Source organism: Hydra vulgaris, chromosome 03 (assembly GCF_038396675.1).
Source record: "Hydra vulgaris chromosome 03, alternate assembly HydraT2T_AEP".
In the NCBI taxonomy this organism is placed as follows: domain Eukaryota; kingdom Metazoa; phylum Cnidaria; class Hydrozoa; order Anthoathecata; family Hydridae; genus Hydra; species Hydra vulgaris.
In genome coordinates, this window is record NC_088922.1 from 3,512,501 (window position 1) to 3,535,742 (window position 23,242).

A 23,242-nucleotide genomic window follows, 5' to 3' on the forward strand; every position below is an offset into this window, starting at 1 on the left:
GACAAATCTTGTTAAAGTGGGTGATATGAGTTTCTAAAACAAGATGTCTACAGGCAAGAATAAATAGTGGCTGCCCAAACTTATGCGTCATTCTTATTATAACTTCGTGGTGCTTCAGTGTTGGAAGCAGTAGTATCAAAACATATACACTATTATGATAACTGAGGTCAAAAAGTTCTATTAGATTGTAAACTGCTTTGAACTGCTTTTCACTAGCACCTGACTCAATATAAGAAATAGCTTTTCACTTTCACTAGTACAGCTAATCTTTTTCTTGTGATTGAAGTTTTATCTGTATATTATTTAAATAACTTTCCATCAAAATGAACAATAATCAGCTTACATGTGGAATTAGTTAAGTGTTTTATATACTTTTTTTTTTTTCTTTTTTATATAGCTTCTGAACTTATCACTTTATCTACAGCCCAAAGAGATAAAACAAGTTCATTTATTTCTCCTTCTGAGCTACACTGCTTCTACTACCTTCAGCGCACTGCTTACAATATCTTTAGGCAGTATTATACTTTGTTTTTCTTCATGGGTATTATCATTTAGCTCACTTTTATCAGAGTCATTGCATTCTGAGCTTAAATGATCATTGAAATCACTTTCTGAGCTATAAGATATACGTAAACCTTTTTTTTCTGAAGATTCCCTTTTAGTTTTTGTTTTTGCAAATCAGCCTTTTTAAAGCTAATATCAGAACCACCTAGATGCCTTTGTCTTTTTTCCTTATGCATTTTCAAAAACATGTCCATACGTTTAGTTTTTTTTGTTTTTTTTTTATCCATCATGTCCCAATCAAAATACCTTTTTAGATTATTAAAAAGGTCTCTTTATCCTTGATTGCTTCTAGTATCAATCTATTTTTAAAGGGTTGCTGTTTATTATAATTCATTATTACAGCCTCAACTTCTTTTCTAAAATTATTGATTATATAACTATATATTTTATTTACATTAAGGTTTGATAAATGACATTAAAATGCATTGTATGCTATGAGTTCTGTATTCTCCAAGTTCCCAGGGAACCTTTAGCTTAGATATAATGCAGCAGTTCTCTTCTGCTTCTGAACAATGTGGTTTAAATGTAGAATCTTTGTTTGAACAACAAATTAAGTTTTTGAAAGAAAGGGATGGTTTGGACTCTTGCAGATAAAGATATTACTGGATAATTTCTACAACAGTTGAAAACTGATTAGATGATAGTGTCTTCTGTTTTTTTTTTTTTTTTTTTAACTAAGAATATTTCTTGGCCTCTATTTCTTATTTTGCCACAATTTTTTTGCATAACTTTTTATTTTACTTTTTATTTCATTTAAATGAACTATAATAATATAAATTTAAATATGTTTTTTTTTTAATTCTAAAAACAAATTTCATTGATTATCATTCAAGTAATATATATATATATATATATATATATATATATATATATATATATATATATATATATATATATATATATATATATATATATTTATATATAAATATATATATATTTATATATATATTTATATATAAATATATATATATTTATATATATATATATATTTAATTCAATATTGTTTAATGGTGGCACACATTAGTTAAAAAATGTCAAAAAGGGTTTAAAAAAAGTACTCTGGGGCTGTGTGCCACCCAAATTAAAAAAAAAAAATCTTACATATAAAACAAGGGTCTGCGCACCATATAAGCGTCCACTTTAGTTTGAAAAAAAAAATTATAGATATTATTAATATATTTTTTTTTAAATATAAATAAATATATAGAACAAAATGTGTGTTTAGAAAAGCATCTTTACTAGTTTTGCTTACCTTTGTAGCACCCAGTGTTTTCAGAAAAAATAAAGAATAAAAAAAGAAAAAGATTGCTGCCCAATGCCAACACTTAGTAGATGTAGCAGCACTATATATATATATATATATATATATATATATATATATATATATATATATATATATATATATATATATATATATATATATATATATATTAGGGTGGCATTTAAAATAACATATTTTTAAAGTGTCTGCTCTCAACCTCTAACTGCGTTCTATATAATATAATAATAATCTGAAAAGAAGCAAAGTTATATAAAAATTTTTAAAATACTTTTACTTTTATAAAAACATTTAGAAAAAAAAATTATATATATATATATATATATATATATTTTAGGTTGGTTTAAAAAACAGCATTTCTGTAGTTAATGTGTATCATATAACAAAGTCACACTGGATTTTATAAGTTTTTGAAAAATATTTTCAGCAGTTGCTTATGAATCTTAGACATCTCACAGCTCCCTATTATTATTTAAAAAAAAATTTAAATAGTTTGTCATGCTGGATCTCAAAAGTAGCAAAGTTATATAAAAATTACAAAAATAATAACAATTTATAAAACAAAAAAACATTATTTTAAAAAAGTTAAAAAAATAGTTTTAATGCAATGAAATTTAAAATAAAAATCTATATATGAAATGTATATTTATAATATGATGTAATAATATATATATATATATATATATATATATATATATATATATATATATATATATATATATATATATATATATATATATATATATATATGTGTGTGTGTGTGTGTATATATTTATAAATTTTGGTTTGTTTTAAGACACAACTTAATATACTTTCAAAGAAAATTTTTTTAAATAATATTAGGGACCTCTCTGGTCTTTAAGGATCTTGAATGACCCCTAAAAATATTTTTTATTGAAAAATTTTCTTAATCCAATGTTGTTTTGTATAATACACTTTTATATAATACAGGGGGTACCACCAGTTATTTTTTCAAAATTTTTTTTTTAACCACCTTTTTATCTTTATATATATATATATATATATATAAACACACACACACACACACACACACACACACACACACACACACACACACACACACACTTGTGCGCAGAGGATGCAAGATAAAAACCAGTGGTGTCACAAATTTTTGATTTTTAAAATATTTGTATCAGGGACTAAACTTCTAAAACGGTATTATCCAACTAAATTTAAATAGTGTAAATTATGCTTATTAAAATTCAAATAAAAACTAAATAATATAATGAAATTGAAAAGTATTGTGGTTAAATTTTATTACAATTTTGAATGTGAATAGACTAATATGCATAATGTAAATAATCATTAGTAACTATTATTACAAATAATGAAGTATTATAATATACTATTACTATATATAGTACTATAATATTGTTATAGTATTTATATATATATTGATTTAGAATATTTATGATGTAGATTAGTATGGAAAAAAACTCTGATGATTGGACAGAGTCTTCAGATTCCAACTGTTCAATAACTGATAAAGTGTTAGAGATTTTAGATGAAGAAGAAAAACGAATTAAAATAAAGAAAAGAAGGTTAGTTATTAGTTTAATCAAATTTCATTTCAAATTGTTTTTAAATATTTTTTTAAGTAAAAAAACATATTGCAAAAATATTCTTTGTAACCTAAGAAATCTAAATAGTGTAAGATTGTATGTTATATGTTGTATGACTACATATTTTGCTTGTAATAAAAAAAATATTTTTTTTTCTTTCAGCAGATATGTAATGTACAACTTAAATATACACTTTTTTAGTGTATTTGTCCAGATTAATAAAATACTATTCATTGTTGAAATTATTTTGAGATCATCGTGACAAATAAATTGATCTGGGTTTTATACAAATTTTGGGGGTAATTGCCAAAATGTAAATTTCATTACTGTTTTGCACTTAAATTAGAGTTTGAAAATTCATTTAGAGCAGTTTTAGCTTTTTAGCTGGTACAGATTTGCATAGCAAAAACAGTCAACTGTTTGCAAATATTTTGCACATGCACAAGTTAATAATTACATTAATGTTTTTAAGTTGTTTTGATGCACATTAGCACTTTTTTAATTTTTGAATATGATTTCTCATTAAAAAACAACTAAATAGTTATTTAAAGAAATGATTTACAAATCAAAAACAAAATAAGAGTTATAAAAAATAAAAAAAATTTTGTTTACTTTTAACAACAAATAGCTCACTAGTTTTTCTTTTTATTTCAATTGATGTCATTATTTAGATCTGAATCCAGTGAAATTGAATCTAATGAAAGATCTGAGCAGAGAAAAAAATCATCTCCTGTTGGTAAAAGTCGATCAAATAGTAGATCCAGAAAAAATGAGCAAAACTCTAAAAATTTAGAAAGAATCAGATCCAGGTCTAGATCAAGGTATAATAGAAGTCGTTCAAGTTCTAAAAGTCGTTCACGTAGTTATTCAAATGAAAGATATCAAGTCTCAAGATCTAGAAACTATTCTAGAGGTAGAAAAAGAAGTAGAAGTCGATCTAGACGTCGCAGAAAGTCAAGAAGTTATTCCAGACATCGCAAGCGATCTCGATCTTACTCTACTGATAGAAAATATAAAAATAAACGTAATAAAAGTCGTTCTCGTAGCCGTAGTCACTCCAGAAATTATTATAGAAAAAGAAGCCGATCTCGTAGCAGATCTCGTACCAGTTCTAAAAGTAGATCATATGAAAGATTAAAAGAAAAGTCAAGTTTCGATAAATGTTCTGGAGTTGCCTTAGTTGATAGTAATAAAAATAAATCTATAGAAACAGGTAGTCCTTCAAAAATATTAGAAAAAACAACAGAATCAACACTAATAAATGACAATGAATTATTAAGCAGATCAGAAGGTTCTGTAGCTAAGAAAAGTATTGAAATAAAACTTCAAAGTCGTGTTCTCGGTGAGAAAAGTGTTAAATCAGCTGATCCTAAATCTTCTTTGTATGGTAAATGGGAAAAGTATGAACAACCTGTTAAAAATCCAGAAATTAATAAACTTACTAATCTTTGTCGTGAAATATCTGCAAAAGAAGGCTACGAAGATTCTGAAGATAAAATAGAAAATAATAGTGTTAGTCATCCTTTTCAAGTTGCACCACCATCAGTTTATCCAATGTTTTATAAAGGGAAACCTACGGTAATGCTTGTTTAATTTTTTTGTTTTGTTTTGTTTTTTTACTGATTAACAACTTTTATATTTTTTCACTTATCATTTACTAATTACTTTGTATTTTTGATATTTTTATCTACAGTGTGGCTGAAGGTTTACTGTGAAATATTATGGCATAGTTTCATTTGATATAACATGCCATTATATTTTTTTTAAACCTTTCTTAAAGGGATGCAAAAGTTCTGTTTTCTGTGTGAAAAAAGAACTTTCGTGGTTATCCCTGGAAATTATTTCTTTGTTTTATAGGTTATGAGTTGGCCATCCTTCTTGCTGCGTGTTTATCCAGCTATCAAAAGACTCATGATTGTATCTTAAAAGTGGGTTGTATCAAATGTATTTGTCTTTATCCCTTTTAGAGCAAACATGAGTGTTTTGATGGCTAGATTTCAAATTTATTTTAGTATAGATATTTATAAACAGAAGCATCAGGTGGCAGGATAAGAATGATCTTTTCCTTGATTTGATAAAAGTTGAAATTTTTCTGTAAACAAGAGTAGCAATTATAAACATGAGGTTTGGTGGTATCTAACCTTGTAATAAAACCTTTACTCAAAATTGTAAACGGTTGTAAAAAAATGTTTATATTGTTTCTATAAATCTTTTTTTGTTCTCACAGCTCTTTATAAACTGTTTGCTTCTTTTAATTTTTGATTTTATTATCTTTTTACTTTTCTTTGTTTTTTTGTTCTTTTTTTTTATCTTTGTGAAAGTTTTTTTTTTAATTTTTAATTTTAAACTTCTGCATACATAATTCATAGTCTAAGCTATAAATTATATATGCAGAAGTTGGAAAAATATCTTTATCAAATGATTCTGGTGTCAAAGGATCTTCTCTATAAAAGGTATAATGGATTCCAATTTATTTCCCCATATATTTTTAGTATGTTTTTATTAGGTTTTATATTAGGCACTATAGATTTTTTTTTAATTTATAGATAAGCTAAGTTTTGTTACAGTTGCTTATTTATTTTGAATTTTATTCATGTCAGAATCCTGCTCAAGCTATTATGGCTGGATCATTATATTCAATAGCCGGTCCTGTAGATCCACCCAAAACTGGCCCACTTGAAAACTATTTTCCAGTTTCCTCTGGTAGCGAACATCATAAGTTAGAAGGTCATGGACAGGAAAAATTACTTGTATATGAACCAGTTGAACCTGAAGAGGTTTTTTTATGATTTTTATTATTTATTTTAAACAAGAGATTTTTCTTTTTATAGTTTTTTCTTTTGTAAAATTTGTTTTTTTACTAAATTATTATTTTATTTTATTTTAAAGCATATAAATGTTAGTGCTGTTATTGCACGTCGACTCGGTGCACAGCAAATATTAAATTCTAACCCAGATGATTTTTCAGCAAAAGCAGTTCTTGCTGAATGTGACTTGAAGCTTAAAAAATGGAGTGATCAGAATAAAAAGCCTGGCAAATTTACTGGAACTCAACTGGGAACACGGATGAATAAACATGAAATTGTTGGAGCTGTTGAAACCTGGGTCAGAAAGGTAATATATTTATAATTATTGAAAGGAATTTCAAATCATTTTCAAGAATCCATTTGCTGAGTCAACAATTTAAAAATGTTTTTTAATTGAAAAAATTGTTTTACTAACTTATTTTTTTTAATTGAAAAAAGTATTAAAATTAAAATTTTATTTATTAAAAAATTATTTATTTAAAACCTTTTAACTTTATTTTTTTATCCTTTTTGTTTTTATTTTTAACTTTTTTTATATAGTTTTTATATTATTATTACCAAAAATGGCCTACTCTAAGAAGGGCATCTAGTAGTAAAAAAATACTGTTTAAGTAAAAAAAAAAGGTATTTCGGAAACCTGTCCAAACCACACAAGCGTGATTAAAAAGCATAATATAAAAATATTTTGACAGATTGAGATAGTCAACTTTTGTTTTACAGAGTAAAAGCTCTATTTTCATTTATCAAAAAAATGTGCCTTAACTTTATCTATATTGCTGCTAAGGAAAGTATAACAACTCAACTCGTTTTATTTTTTGTTTTATTTTTTGTATCTGAATTGAACGGAATTAAAATTTTGATGTAATTATTGTGTACAATTAAAAAACCCACTTTTTTTTTAAAACTTTCAAGTAAATTTTTATTTTAAAGTTAGTTTTTCTTGGTTAATGTTTATTATTTTATTTTAATCAAAAAAATTTCTTCCTAAACAATTTTCCTTAATATTCCCTTAAATTAACATTTCCCTTAATATGAACACAACTTGTCTTGGCACTTAGGGATCTCTTCGATGGTATTTTAATAATTAGCTTTTTGGTACATTTTAATCATTTTATGATTTTACATATAAAGAATAGAATCCGTAGTAAGAAAGCGGCGAGCACAATAAAGAGATGCAACCTTAGCAGATGCTAATTTTGCAATGGATATGGTCTCCAAAAAAGTTAATCCTAGATGACAAAGGGTAGATGACTCATCAAGTACATTAGCGTTCATAAATATAGGAAGATCTATATTTTTGCAATAGCAATTAGCTAAAAAAAATTGAGTTTTATCTGAGTTAAAGTTCACCAACCACTGAGAACCCCACGCTGTAGCAGAAGTGAGATTCTTTTTTAGCTCAAATTCCCCCCTCCAAGCAATCAAAGTGTGTTGGCTTCTTACCGAGATAATAATAAATGATAGTATCATCAGCAAACAATGCCACCCTAGATGTGAGAATTTCTGGGAGATCATTAATGTAATTAAAAAGAGTATAGGGCCAAGAATAGAAGTTTGAGGAACCTCTGAAGTTACAGGGTATGAAAAAGAGCGTTATCTATTGAGAACAAGTTTTATACTAAGCTTTAGAAATGTCCAGAGCCATAGCCTTAGCCTCTCCACATCTATCTAATGCATGATAAAACCTATTAGTTATTGCCATTAACAAATCAGCAATAGAACAAGAAGATTGAAATCTATATTGATAATCAGAAATAAGTTATTAGATTCAAGATAAGAGATTAAGTGTTTGTTAAATAAACACTCAAAAACCTTGCTAATGGGATGGTAGTTAGATGAGTTAGATCGCTCTCCGGAATTTTCGAAAATAAGGAGAACAGATTCTTTTTATCAGAGTCTTGTTATCAAAGTCTTGTTTTCCAGCAGGCTTGAAAACAAGACTCTAATAAGCACTTTTTAAATAGTTTTGAAAATATAGACAACAGTTTCCAAGAACAACACTATAACAGTTATGTTGTCCAGACCATTAGCTGTAGAAGAGTCTAATCTGTAAATCACTTTAGATACAGAAGCTCATTATTGAGATCTAATTATTGAGATAAAATATGAGATTTTGTGACCTGAGAATAGTGGGGTTTGGTGTTAGACAAAACTTTTTTACAATGGATTCTAGCAATAGTAAACAGACATCTGTTTTCTCGAGATCTGTTTTAGTGGTAGATATGGAATGGTTACAGTTAGAAATTGCAGCAGCACAGTAAAAGGAAAACGATGGAGAAGGCTTGACCTGGAATCATTGAGAAGGAATAAAAGATTCCATGCCAGTCTGATGAAACTTTGTGGGTTGGTTTATATCAATAAGAAAATCAATTCCTAAATTTTTTTAGTATAAAATCTTTTGTGGTTCATGAGATATGGTCATTTAAAATTTATGATATTTACACACACAAAAATGTATTTAGCGAAAACATGTTTTGTTCATAATTTGATGCTCTGCATTTTGAAACATAATTTCAGAAAACCTTTTAGTTTTTTTTATTGAATATAACTCTAGACTTACTTTGACATTAAATTTTTAAATGTTATGTTTTATCCATCCTAAAAAATCATTCTTAAATCTAAAAAGTTGATTTTTGATTGGTCAATATGCAAAATTTAAGAAGTAAAAAGATATATTTTTTTAGTTTCTGTAAATGGTAAGCTTTCAAATTTTTTAGAAATTTACTGATAAGATACAATTCAGCCTTGGACTTAAAAATTGTGCCTTCACTTCAAACCACTAGTAAAATAGGATCAACACTGATTTTAGTAAGTTTTATTTTTTTTTCTACTGGTTTAATAGACTATTACAAAAAATGACTATTATAAAAACTAATTATATTAATAAAAAAAATAATTATAAAAAAGACTATTATAAAAAAAAATAGTGGGTACTCAAGGGGAAGTTACAATAAAGTAAAAAAGTTTGCGCAAAATGCATTAAAAACAATAAAAATAGAGTCATTGATGTACTTTAGTTTGTATTATATATTGTAACACAAAATATTTGTATATGAAAAAGTCTGAAATAAACTCAGTTTTCAAATAGGTTTAGCCCCTTTCCCCTCCTCCATCCATTTACTTTTTAACATGCCCAGAACTAAAAAAAAAATTGTAATTTAACGTTTCTCCTTACACAGTATGTGATTATATGCCTGATGCCTATCTACTACTAAACACACACATATAAAACCTACTACTAAACACATATAAAAGCTGTGACATTGAGTTTGTAATGTTAGATTGCAAAAAGGATGCATATAAAATTTATTTAGACTTTTAGTCTAATTTCTTTACTATTTAATATCATGACTATAAATTTTGTAATATTTTTTCCAATCCCTTCACTACTCCACCCCTCCCCATTTGGTTGACTTTTATTTGATTATCATAATCAATAATGGATCATAGATTATCCCGCAACTAGTTAGCAAAGCTGCTGAATAAATTCGGTGCACATCAACTTTATCCGTCAGAACTAACTCATGCTTTTCATGATTTCTTTGGGGATTGGAATACTGATTCCTCCGGTAGCAATGATGATGAGAGTGGCATAGATTCCACTGATGATGACAACATGTCTTCACTTGAAGTAACTCCAACTACTGAAATAGTGATTGTTGAAACAGCGATTGCTGAAACGTCAGCTGATGCACTCAAGCCCGATGTAGTCGTTGATAACACAAAAATTCTATCATCTTTGTATTCGCAGCTTACTGTCAATGAGGATGAAAAAAACTATGGAGTACCTGCAAAAAGAATGCAGGTGTCACAAAGTTGACAAAAACAAAGAATGTTTGACTCGTTTCGATACAAATGAAATATGTGAATATAGATTACAATGCTTTGAAATCGATATTATGTTGAAGCATCAGAACAGACTTAATGACTTGATTGTGGCTCAACTCAGTGCTCTTCTGCACCGTGACTAACACTTAACGATCAAACACTCATGAAAGCAATAGCGCTTTGCATTCTAAAACATTATTAGACTATCACTTTTGTAAATACTCCATTTGCATGCAATCTTTTCTTTTTCTGCATGGCATTGGTAGGAAACTCTTGCGTTTACTTTAGAAAAGAGTGTCAATGTCTGGCATAGCTCCTGTTATGCATGGGAATATTGGCAAATCTCTGCCACACGCTTGCAATAAAAATGATGCAACTGCTGTTGTCTCATTCTTGAGTAATTATGCCGAAAATAATGCTCTTGTTTTGCCCAGAAAAATAGCAGGCATATGAGACCACAGGATGCTACTGCTTCCTTGTAATTATTGTAAAAACCGAGAACAGATTTATGCATTGTCTGTCAAAGAAATATTGTAAAACTGTCAAATCTGGCCAATCTAGATGACGACATCAAACAATCTTGGATTGATGACATGGTTGTGCATTTAAACTTAATTAAGATGGAATGTTTAGCATACCACCAATGCATCAAAAAAGCAAAAGAAAATACAAGTGCGCACATCTCATTTGATTACGCACAACAAGTGTGTTTACCAAATTTGCCAGACTAGCCTGGTGTCATATTTTTCTTAACTCCGGCGACATCAAGAACATTTATATTCCTGACATCGTTCCACCATTGCCAGTTTCATCCGAAAGACAATGGTATTTGTTTGACAATCTTCAATTACTTGTGCCAGAACAAAGAAGGGACATGATAAGTCCAAAACCACTCTGTGAAAGGATCACTTTTACACAAGTCAGATCTAACAAAGCAAAGGAAGTTAGCGGTGCTACTCTATATGCGGCAGCCATGGTTCACAACAAAGTTCCTCTGGTTGCTACAGTTAAAAAAATAACTCAAGTGGCAACTGCATCCGCCAAAATGAATCCACGTGCATCCAACAAAACGAATCCTTGAACTGTTGCTGATCCACCGGAATCCTCCTTAGCTACTGGATTGCCACCGTCAAAGCTGAAGCAGGCATCCTGCTCTTATTGCAAGCAGTTGGGACATATCAACAAAGTTGTAAAAGGTTTACCTGTTAGCCTGCAAAGACACAAAGATTCCCAATAACAATTTTTTCAGATTTTTATGTTTACAAAATCTTCTATAATTAAGTTCAGTTTTTTTGTTTAAATTTGTGGTTAAGATTGCTGTTGAACAGACCTTAAGTTAACAAGAACATTGTAAACTTCTATAACTAAGTTCGCTTATAATTATCTTATATAATGTTGATGTCAGTAATGTTACTAATCAAAGACAGTAGACTTGGTACCTTTTCATACCTTTGCTAACTATAAAAGTTTAAAACAAATAAATCAAATTGATAATAATTTTTCTGTTATTTACTTATTTATGCATTTGTACAAATGTAATATTTCAGTTTTTTCTTGAGCTGGTAGTTCATAGCATCTACCAATTGCTGATTGAACTTTTAAAGATAAAATTTTGCATAAAACTTTTCCTTATTGGAACCAGCAAATATCTTCTAAGATAAATTGGATCTGATGAAAATCAGATTTCAACAATATTTCCTAAAAACCATTTTGCATCATAAATACATGCTATATTAATTCCTGGTTAAAGTGAAGCGAGTAGAACCGTTGCATTGTAGAAACATTTACATTAGTATACATATTGTCAAATGAAACCTGTCATATTGATAAAGTAGTTATTGTGGTATAAAATATCTGTGGTTTTTTGTTCAATTGTTAAACAAGTAGCATAACATTCTTCTAATTTAAACTTTATGCTATGTAATACAGTTGCATCATTTGAAATGCATTGAAAAGTAACCCTTTGATATTTTGTCTAGACCAATCATACCTTTTCTTAGGTAAATTGATAGAATCTTCTATTGATTGTAAACTGGTCCTTTTAACAGATATATTTTTATAATTTTTGTTTTGTTAACCTGCACAATCACTAAAATAAATGCAATGGTTAAAGTAACGCATTAACTTTTTTAAATGTTTTATTACTTCTTAAATGAAACAATGAACTGAGTTTGTATTGTGATGCAAATGATCTAAGATACAAATACTTTTACATTTTATATCATTTTCTTCCATATAGTAAATAACAAAAGGATTCAATATTGCTTGACTGTTGCTCCAACCTTGTACTGCATCTTGAAATCAGTGTAATAATACTAAAATATGATTACTTGGTAATGGTAATTTTAAAGGCTGCAAGTATGCTGCTTGATTTTTGGCTGTATAAGTGTCTCTTATATGCTCTATTTGTTAACAAGGTTTTTTAATAAAATCATCCACTGGAACTATATCATATTTTTTGTTGGCTTTTTACCACTGATTAAAGGTGATTTCTTTCAAGCTGTGTTTATCAAACAAACTAGTAAGATGCTCTTTTAGTGTGCTTGGTATCTGGGCAGTTATCACAACTGTGCAGTATGCAGTCACATACAACTAATGTAATAAGATCTCTATAGTGTGAAATATCAGACATTTTTAATGCTAAAATTTTTAAAATATTTACTTTAAATTTACTCACAAGCACATACCTGAAGCACCTCTAATAAGAATACACCACTGGTTTGAGTTCTCAAACCATAGAAACCCTATCATGTTAATGGAAATTTAAATGAACTCTAAATAAGTTCTTTTATATCACTAACAGAAGTCATTTTTGAAAATGTTCAATTTTTTAATTTTAATTTCTTTTTTTTCTTTTAATTTTTTTAATTTCTTGGATTTTAATTTCTCACTAATTGATCTTCCTTTTCTAGATGGTTCTGCCATTATGCCATGCATTTGTTTCGAAAATCTTAGCGTTCATCATTTTTGAGGAAGCAAGAAATAGTTTTGTGTATAATTAATGTTCCAACTCTCAGGAACCAAAGTCAGTAATTTAATTTTTTTAGATTTTGAAGAGACAACAAATTTTGGTTTAATTAATTCCATTAGTGAGTCCAAGTCTTGTTTATTTTTGTGACACAGCTCTTTTGCTTATGGTTTATCCTCAAATCAATCTGAAGAAACTCCTAAAACAGTTGCTCTTTTTTTTTTCTTGCGATATAGATTTTATTCATCTTTCTTTTTACATAGCTGACCCTGTCTTTATGAGCTACTAGTTTGAGAGGTGAACATCCAAGGCTGATAATGCTTGAATTAAATATCTTTTTGAAAATGCGAGTCTCATAAAAATCATTATCTTTATGTTGACATAAATTGTTTCCATAATCTTCTTTGCTATTTTTTAAATGCAACATTTTTCAACATTCTGTACAAAGCCAGGTATTAAATCAAACTCTGCAACAGCAATATAATTATATTGCTGATCCACCGTGTCTGTGCATAAAGACACTTCACACATCAGACATAAAATCAGATATGCTGTGTTACGAAAAATGTTCAAATCAGAACAATGAAGTTTGCGCAAAATTTTTTTTCAAGTTTTGGTCAAAAATGTGCATGTTAAAAAGGAAATTATTAGGGAGAAGGGGGCTAGAGCTCTTTAAAAACTGAGTTTAATTCAGACTTAATTTAAGACTTATTTCTAGTACTGATTATAAAATAATTTTACATATACATGTTTTGTGTTACAATATATAATACAAACTAAAGTACATCAATAATTCTATTTTTACTTTTTTAAATGTATTTTCTTCAAATTTCATTTTTTTTTTTTGATTTTGTAACTTCCTCATGAAGTGCCCACAATTTTTCCCTATTCCCCGTAGTCTGATTTTGCAACTTAATAATTTCCTTTTTTTTTTTTTCTTTTTTTTTTTTACCTAGTGACTTCCCATTGTCTGATTTTGTAACTTCCTCATGAGTACCCACTTTTTTTTTTTTTTTTTTTAATCACTGTATTAAATCTTATTAAAATCAGTGTTAATTTTGGTTACTGGTGGTTTGAAGTTATGGCACATAATATTTCCTAAGTTAAGCAGAAGTCATTTTTAAAAGTGCATAAGTTCTTTTCACTTCTTAAATTGCAAAGTTTGTATATTGACCCATCAAAAATCAACTTTTTGCAAATGATTTTTAGGTAGCCTAATGGATAATATGTGACATTTGAAAATTCAACATCAAAGTTTTACTAAAGTAAGTTGATTACTTTGACATATGGGTAACATTGACACGTATTAGATTAAATATAAAATTAAAATAAATTTGCAAATGATTTTTAGGTAGCCTAATGGATAATATGTGACATTTGAAAATTCAACATCAAAGTTTTACTAAAGTAAGTTGGTTACTTTGATATATGGGTAACATTGACACGTATTAGATTAAATATTTTACCAGTCGATTATTGTTTAAATTAATTTAACAGATACTGTTGCCATATGTCAAATGAACAAATATAACTATTTTTATCCACATAAACAACGACACAATACGGAGGTAAACAACGTAACCAACGACACAATACGGAGGGTATAAATTAAACTAATTTCTAGTTTCTTTGTTGCTGAAAACTTTAGTTCAAAGAAAAGTAAAACCTTACTATAATATCATTTTACATGTATTTTTATGGTGTCATTTTTAAATACTAAGTATTTAAGATTTTGGTAGCATTTTTTTTTTAAATGCATAATTTAGTTTTGGGGTAATATTGACAGGAATGCTTAAGTCAGCCTATGGGACAAGAATCAAGCAAAAGTTGGCAGAATGTCTTATATCTGATGAGTCTTTCACAATTACATGAAATGGAATCAAACAGCTAACCCTAAATTAAAAGTGTAATTCTAAAAAAAGAAATCAAATACATCAAATGTCAACAGACCTAAAAACCTACGCTTGAAAAAAGTTAAAATTTACACCTAAGAATCTTGCATATTATTGGTAAGAACAAAACATCAATACCTGAAGATGTAAAAAATTATCTTGTTGTTTCTGAAATTATACTAAACACTAAAAAATTTGTAACGAAGAAATCTAACAAAAAAATTACAGTGCTGCGGGATTTTGTTGTAATCAAATATTGAGTCATTAATGTGATGTTGAGCCTAATAGTATGACAATTCTTAGAGAGAGAAATTTTAGTTATAAATTAACATACTTTTTTATATTTTTATGTAGACACTATCAGAGCTGAAGCTAATTGATATCTTTCAAAGTATAATATAACATTACATTTTCATGGTAATTTTACAACTTTTTAAAGGGATCCCAAACCTCCGAGACATGTTGTGTTCATATTAAAGAGAATTAAAAAAAAAAAGGTTGGGCTAAGTTTTTTTGATTAAAACAAAAGAATAAATGCATACCAAGAAAAACTAACTTTTTTATTTTAATCGAAGCTCGCTTTTCCTGTTTTGTTGAAGGCCATGAAGTCAGCATAATATACACCGCAATGTACAGATTTGATAATTTATTCAAGCGCATTTTATTCATAAGAGTTTTGTAGTACATGATGTCATTGACTTTTTTTGTTTGTTTACATAATCGATCTCTTATGCAAACAAAAAAAATAACATATATAGGACTTTTTACAGTAACAGTTTAATAGACTTCATAAATAAAATGTGTTTTATCATCAGCATGAACAGAGTATTAAACAGTTTTTTTATAACCGTTAAAGGTGGTTTAAATAATTTATTATTCGCTTTAAGTAAATGTTAATCATGTTAAGTAAATCATGTTAAGTAAAATGAAATTATGTAAATCATGTTAAGTAAAAACAATTAGGAAAAGATAATATCGTAATACTATTAAATACATTATATTCACATTACACTATAACTGCAACTTAATCTTTAAATTATTAAATTTAAGCTCTGAAAAATTGATGATTCTTTTCCACACTATTTTTAAATATTTTGGTAGCAATAACAGATGCACCAAGTTGCAGGCTAGTTTTTCTCTTCCAAGTAAATGTAGTCTATTTATGATCACTTATTTAACACAGCAGAAGACTATTACTCTTAATACTAGTGGTCTACCTCTGTCTTAAGTAGGAAGGACTACCATCCTGATTAACAGTGAATTATCTCCTTAATATGTGTGTGTGTATATATGTATGTGTGTATGTATATGTATATGTATATATATATGTATATATATATATATATATATATATCTACTATAGTGTATTTATACAGGCATTTGCTCACATTTTTTGCTTATCTTAATCGATACGGCTTTTATAGAAAATGAAGCTGTATATATCGTTTATTAAAAAACAATTGCTGCAATTTAATTTGCTAATTAAAAAAGTTTAACTTACGTTTAGTGCAAATTTTTGATGCAGTCGTTTATTTAAAATTTAATTTTGAGTTAAAGAAAAAAATATTTAGAAATGAAAACCGAAAAAACAGTTATGATAAAAATAAGCTGATTTTTTTTTTTAAGAACAAATAAAATTTAGAATGATTTAAAAGTTAAAAAATGATAAAAAGTTGCTTAACTGAAATTGCTTACTGCTTACGTTAAATTACTTAAGGCGTATATAAATGGCTTTATGCATAATGCTTTAAAAGAAGGCTCGATGGTTTTGATACTATGCATTTGATACCATGCGATTGTTAAAGAGGATTTCCTCCGAAATGAGCTTATATCTCTTCAACAAATAATACAATTGAGCTGATAACTTATAGAAAATAAGTTTATTGTTTGTGGGAGCTGAAAAAGTAGCCAAATCCATATTAGGTTATTCATAAGTTCAGTAAATCCATGTGTAGTTATCCCGCATTTTAACTGAAGGAATATTAACTGAATATTAACTGCATATTAACTGCATATTAACTGAAGGAATAGAAGTTTGTGTGTCTTCATATTATGTTCTATTTGTGGAGTTTCAAGGTAATTTTAGTTAATTTAAAATCAAGAGTGATTGGTCTTATTTAGATATGTCTCTAGGAGCCCAGAAAAACTGTTCTTATTTCTTTCTAATTATTTAAATTGCCTTAAAATTTAAACATTTGTTTTATATTTTTAAAAATGTTTATTAACAATTGTTAGAAATCATTTGTTGATTAAAAGTAATAGCAAATCAGAAGTATTGGTAATTTAGTATTTTTTAAGTTACAAAAAATGGAAGAATCGCAATTAAAACTCCATTCATTTTAAGTTTATTCAAATAATCGGTCACTCCACTTGGAGATTACTTAGAGATTTTCCATAAAAACTTATATATAAAAAGTTATAGAATCAAATGAATCAATTTTTATAAAAACAAAAAATTTTTATTAAAATCAAAAAAAGTTATAGAACCAAGTTTTTCATAAAAACTTATATAAAAAGTTATAGAATCAGATGCAGTTTTTTCTTAAAGAGTAAGATCAAATTTTATATGTTAATTCTTTGTGGTGTAAATGACAAAAATATTTTTAAAAAAGCCCCAAAACTTTTAAATTTCTCAATTCTCAAAAAAAATTTTAAAATATTTAAACTTTTAGATTTCTTAGTTCACAAAGTTTTACCTTACATTACACAAAATAAAATATTAAAATATGATTTAATTAAGCATAATTATTAAAAACTAAAATGTAAAAAAAATTAAATTTGAAAAAGGTTCAATATCTCACGTATATTGATAAATAATAATAATAATAACTAGCAGAAAGCAACCCGTAATACGGGTTATGGTCGGTCTATTACTCAATTTATAATGGCTGTTTTCCACAATTAAAAGTTGCGAAACCTTAACTAATACCCTGTAAGAAAATGCCTTCAAATTAAAAAATTAAACCATCTGTAAAATTTAAATAAATTAATTTACCAATTATTTAAGGCTATTTGAGTAATTTACAACTGAGATAGGTCATATCAGTGTATGGCAGAACCATTTTCCTAGAAATTAGTAAGTTCAACACAATACGTTTTTAGTTACTGACACAATAATAACACTTCATCATGCTTTAAATTGACGAAAAATTAAAGCTAAATTCTTGTTATATTTTTTATAACATGAACTTTAATTAATAAGATTAATATTAAGTGAAAGTAAATTATTTATGAGTTATTAATTTTTTGGTATCCCCTTGATACATGTTTCTTTAAAAAAGGAAATTGTCTTTAAAACGTTAAATGTGCACAACTTAATAAATTTATAAATAACTAAGCAATTGAGTACAAATACATTTCAAACAAAAAAGTTAATTTACAATCAAACATGTGTATAACAAATTGTAAAAAATATGTAAACTTTGATCTTTTATAATGCATTAATGCGTCAAATGACAAACCTAAAATAAAAATTGTAACAGACAAGTAGACATAAAAGAAGAAAAAAAAACAAACAAACTGGAAAACAATTTACCTGCTTTTTGGTAGCCTGTTATCTTACTTAAACTGCTGTCATGATGCAGCTTGTCGGTGTTGTTTTATGACTTATAGTAAATTTTAAAAGCAGTGTTTTCAATAAATTAAACTACCAAATAATTATTTTTAACAATAGAATGTAGCATCATATTATGATGATTAAGTAATGAATTAATTTAACTATGTTTAAGTTTTGGTGAAAAACAAATAAAATTTTAATTAAAAAAGACAAAAACAAACCAAATATGCAACAATATATTACAAAAAAAAATTACAAATTAAAAAAAAAATTACAAAATTTGAACTTATTGAAGGACCTCTCCGAGAGAGGCCCTGAGTGTTGGGAGCAATATCTTTGGTATTGCTCAAATGTTAACTAAAATTACAAATAGAAGAATATAATAAAAATTAAAAATATTTACAATTTTTTTTAATCAAAATATAAAGCATAACCTCACCATTTTCACAGGATGAAGAGGATGCTAAAAATAATAATAATAATAAAAAAAGTAATTTAATAAGGGTTAAACTTGTGAAAAATTTAATTTTAATAAAAATATGAGTAAAATGCAAACAGTTTTAAAATGTCATATTTATATTAAATAATTCTTTCACCTATTGCAGATATTTCTCCATAAAAAATATATAAAATTTAAAACACAGCCCTACCAGTTATGCTTCTACCAGACACTAAAGGCAAAAAATGTACCTCAGAATAATTGATAGAATAATATTTATATATAAATAAATATATAATTATAATTTTTTTTACCTATTTCTCTCATTTCTTCCATGAAGTTGTCTAAAGTAAGAAAAAAGATAACTGAAGCTAAAACTAACAAAAACTAAACTAAAATTAACTATAAACTAAACCAAATCTATAAACTAAAATAAACTTTAAATTTTAATATCTGTCAATCTGTTTAATATCTGGGTAAACTCACCTTCCCCATTTTGCACTCTCATATTTTCAGTTAATGCAAACTTCTGCACCCATTGCCAATGCAAAGAACATTTTATACACGATTCTACTATTTCAGCTGGTTGTCCTCTTTTCACAACATGCCGAATTTGCCTGAAGTCACCACCAAAAAGAATGATTTTTCCTCCAAACGGAAAGTTGTTGTTGCAAATATCTTTTAACAACCTATCAATTGCATTGAAGGCATGTTTAAGTATCATGGATGTTTCATCAAGCAAAAACAAACTAACTTGCCTTAAAAAATGCCCGTGTATAGAGTTATGAGTTACATTACATGTGCTATTATCCAATATTGTAACAGGAAGTTTGAATAAGCCATGCAATGTAGATCCATTTGTAAGAAGAGTTGCTGCTATGCCAGTCCATGCAGCTGTAGAATGTTGATTTTCTACACTTGGTTGCTCATTCAGTGCAGCAAGGATAGCATTACATACGTTTAATTGATTGACATTAAGCTACAGTCTCCTTCGGTTGGCTTCGTCAATATATTGTTGAACATTTTCATCAAAATTTTCTAAATTTAGGCGCGTCAATAACAGGCAGATTGTAATCAGCCAGCGTTTTACCACTTTGATCTATAATCTTTTCAATTTGATGAAGAGTAGCTTGTTCAGCTATTAGAAGTGGGACTGAGCAGTGAATGAAATCTTCCATCATAAAAACTTTGTATGTATTCCAGAGATGCAAAGGATTGTAAGGTTCACAAAAGGTCAAAATAATTGAAAACAACTGTCTAATTTGCTTTGGCATACGTATTAAAACCACCTCAGAAAGAATATTCTGCCATTCAGTGTCATCTTGCAACAAACCTTTCAAAACATATGCTTCACGAAATGTTTCAAGGACAATTCCATTAACAGTACGCACATCCTCCAGGGATGTGCGTACTTTTAATGGTATTGTCCTACCCACAATTTGCTTGCAAAAGTAACAGTCTAAGAAAAAACAATTCTCCAGTTGGATTAACTTTATACATTCTTACTATCACCTTATTACCACCCTTTTGTCTAACCTTCCATTTACAATGTTTATCATCAAATATAAAATGATAAGGAATGTCTACATACGAATAGCAATATGCTCTTTCATTTTCAGTATTTAACTTAAACCATGCCGTTAGGTGGGTATCACCTTGAGCTGCACAAATTAAAGCCATTTGTTCTGCTCCTCTAAAATACACTAATTGATTTTCAGGTAGATGAACTTTAAGGCGTACAATAGTGTGATATGACTTATTGGATACTCAAAAATTCGCCACAATGCTTCAGGTGCACTTACATAACGACAATCTAAAATAGTGTTTACTTCATCATAATTAATTTTTTCATTTATTAAAATATTGGCAGAGTTGTGACCCTTGTATATATACTTGTACAAATATTTAACAGCCTTAACAGACATGCAAGCTTCAACATTAATGTGAGCTTGATATTTCTTTGATAACCATGGATTGTAAGGTACCACCCAGCGGTTATCTACATTGTTACCTTTAATATTGATAACCAAACCATTATCACAATGTCTATAGCGTGGATAACCATTATGAACTGCTACTGTGTTAGCATTAAATTCTTTAGGGTAGTTTTTGCTGCACACCCCATCTTTCATGCAGGAAGAATTTGGATTCAGTATGCCACATGGACCGTGAATCATGCAAGTTTTAACGACGTCATAAAGGTCTCGATTAACAATCGGATCTGGAATTTCTGCAGATATTAAATTATTGATATGAGCTGTTTCAAGCTTATCATCATTTGCAAAGTGAAGTAAAATATGAACATGTGGCAAACCACGCTTTTGAAACTCAATAACCTGAACATGTGTTACAACTTTCCCTAATACACCGTGCTTAAAAATGTCATTGAGAGTTATTTAATTAGATTTTAAATGCTCGAATAACCAAGTCAGGTCTATCATTTGCTGTCTGACCTGGATATAAATTTTCAGTTATCTCGCGCCATTTTGGGTTGCATGTGAAAGTAATAAAAAGATCTGGTTTACCATACTTTTTAATTATAGCCATAGCATCTTCAAAGTTTTCCTTTAAAGCTCTAGGACATAAGTTGATGGCAAAACTACAACACGCCCTGGTCTAACATGATCATTTCCAAGGTTGTTTACATGTTTGTGTAAGACATCATACTGCTCGCTTCTCAGTTTGTTTTGGTTATTTCTGATGAAACCAAGGCTGGCCTTCAATTTTTAAAAACGCATCAACAGCATATTGCTGAAACAGTTTTTTGCCATAAAAGAGTGAAGAAAAAAATTGTCTAACTGAAAGTTATAATTGTAATACTGAGATAATGTAACATGATTTCTAACCAATGTAGCACGTTCAGGGTTGTGAACCAATTGATTATGCCAACCAGCATCACCCCTCAGAAAAAATAGAGGATAAACCATAGGATCTAAGTTGGCAGGCATACTTGATATAGTTTTAAGAGGATGACCTCTTAGGTAAATAACAACTTCCCTGGAAGCAGGTGGTGCACCATCTTCACCAACAAATACAACTGCAACTTCATTATGTGAAGGGAGATTTTAGTGACGTCTATCATGTCCTTCAAGTAAAGACATTTACTTGAAGGTTTATTTTTTTCATTTATTTACAACTGACACTGAGCGACCTTCTAGAGCTGCTCGACAAATTTCTTCATCTTCCACTTCAGCCATGTTTCTAAATGCAAGAGCAAATGGGTTTTCTTCACTAATAATAGTTTGCAATTGAAACATTAAATCACTTAAGCGAAGATCATTACCACGTTGTTGCATTCTAAAATATACTGTTGCAAGTGGATCATAGATGTATAGTTGACAATATGTTGGCGGAAAATCTTGATTTGGTCTTAAATTACCAATACAATGAAAAACTTGACCATGTATTCTAAAACATGGCGGCCCATGATTCATGGGTTGAACTACATTAGCTTTAAATGAAGCAAAAGAAAGACATGCATTATAATTTCAAATATATTTTAAAAAATTCAGATTGGCATTTCTATCTGCATAGTTTCCTTTAAATAAATCTTCTAAATCTTGTGGAAATGATGAAGATTGCGACAAAAGTACCTTTCCATTATGGCAACATAAAAAATGTGTTTCATCAGGAAATTTCTTAGCACCACAATGCTGACAAATATAATTAATTTTTCCTAAATAATTATAATCTGGAATAGTATTACTTCTTGCTATACAATGCATTCTTTCATATCTAGCAGCAAATCTCGCATTTTGTTGATTATTAATTTCATCTCGCCTAAGTCTATCTCTTTCATTTGTGCCACAAACAACTTGCCTATTAACATTTCCATTTTCTAAACTAATATCTGCTTCTAGCCTAATATTGTCCATTTAAACTTCACTTTTAATTGAAAGTTTTAATTTAAATTGAATGTATATATATCAGCAAAAAATTAGCTTTGCAAATAATAATTTAAAAAATTATTAAAAACATGCAATTCTGATAATAAATATACTGCTAACAAAGAAATATTAAAAAAAAAAAACATTGTAAACCCTTAGTTGCAAACTTAAAAATTATTTCTTCAATAAAAATTATTAGTCAACGTTTTTTTCAAAAATTCACAAAACTTTACAATATTTCGTTCTTCTATACCACATTAATACATTATCTGGTAAATCTAAAATAAAAAATGTAATGAATAAGTAAATAAATAAGAAAAACATTACATACAAAAAATGAAAATCAATATAGAGAAAAGCTGTTGTGATTTACCAGAGTAGTAGTTGTAGAATATTATTATTTCATGTTAGCTTTTACAAAATAATTTATGCCGAAACA

General features: G+C 28.0%; 1 protein-coding gene and 1 long non-coding RNA gene across 2 annotated transcripts in view; both read left to right on the forward strand.

The window, feature by feature from the left end:
* Positions 1-23,242, forward strand: part of LOC100204973 (protein SON) — a 36,351-nt gene that overhangs the window by 3,338 nt on the left and 9,771 nt on the right. Inside the window, exons 2-5 of the mRNA XM_065792082.1 lie at positions 3,284-3,405; positions 4,098-5,004; positions 6,027-6,203; positions 6,316-6,540. Coding sequence (XP_065648154.1) covers positions 3,290-3,405; positions 4,098-5,004; positions 6,027-6,203; positions 6,316-6,540 — 1,425 coding nt within the window. The 5' untranslated portion in view covers positions 3,284-3,289. The remainder of the gene's footprint in view (positions 1-3,283; positions 3,406-4,097; positions 5,005-6,026; positions 6,204-6,315; positions 6,541-23,242) is intronic.
* On the forward strand, positions 8,949-14,439 carry LOC136077871 (uncharacterized). The gene is made up of 3 exons (XR_010637329.1): positions 8,949-9,041; positions 14,239-14,294; positions 14,381-14,439. It is a non-coding gene; the product is annotated as an uncharacterized LOC136077871 (long non-coding RNA).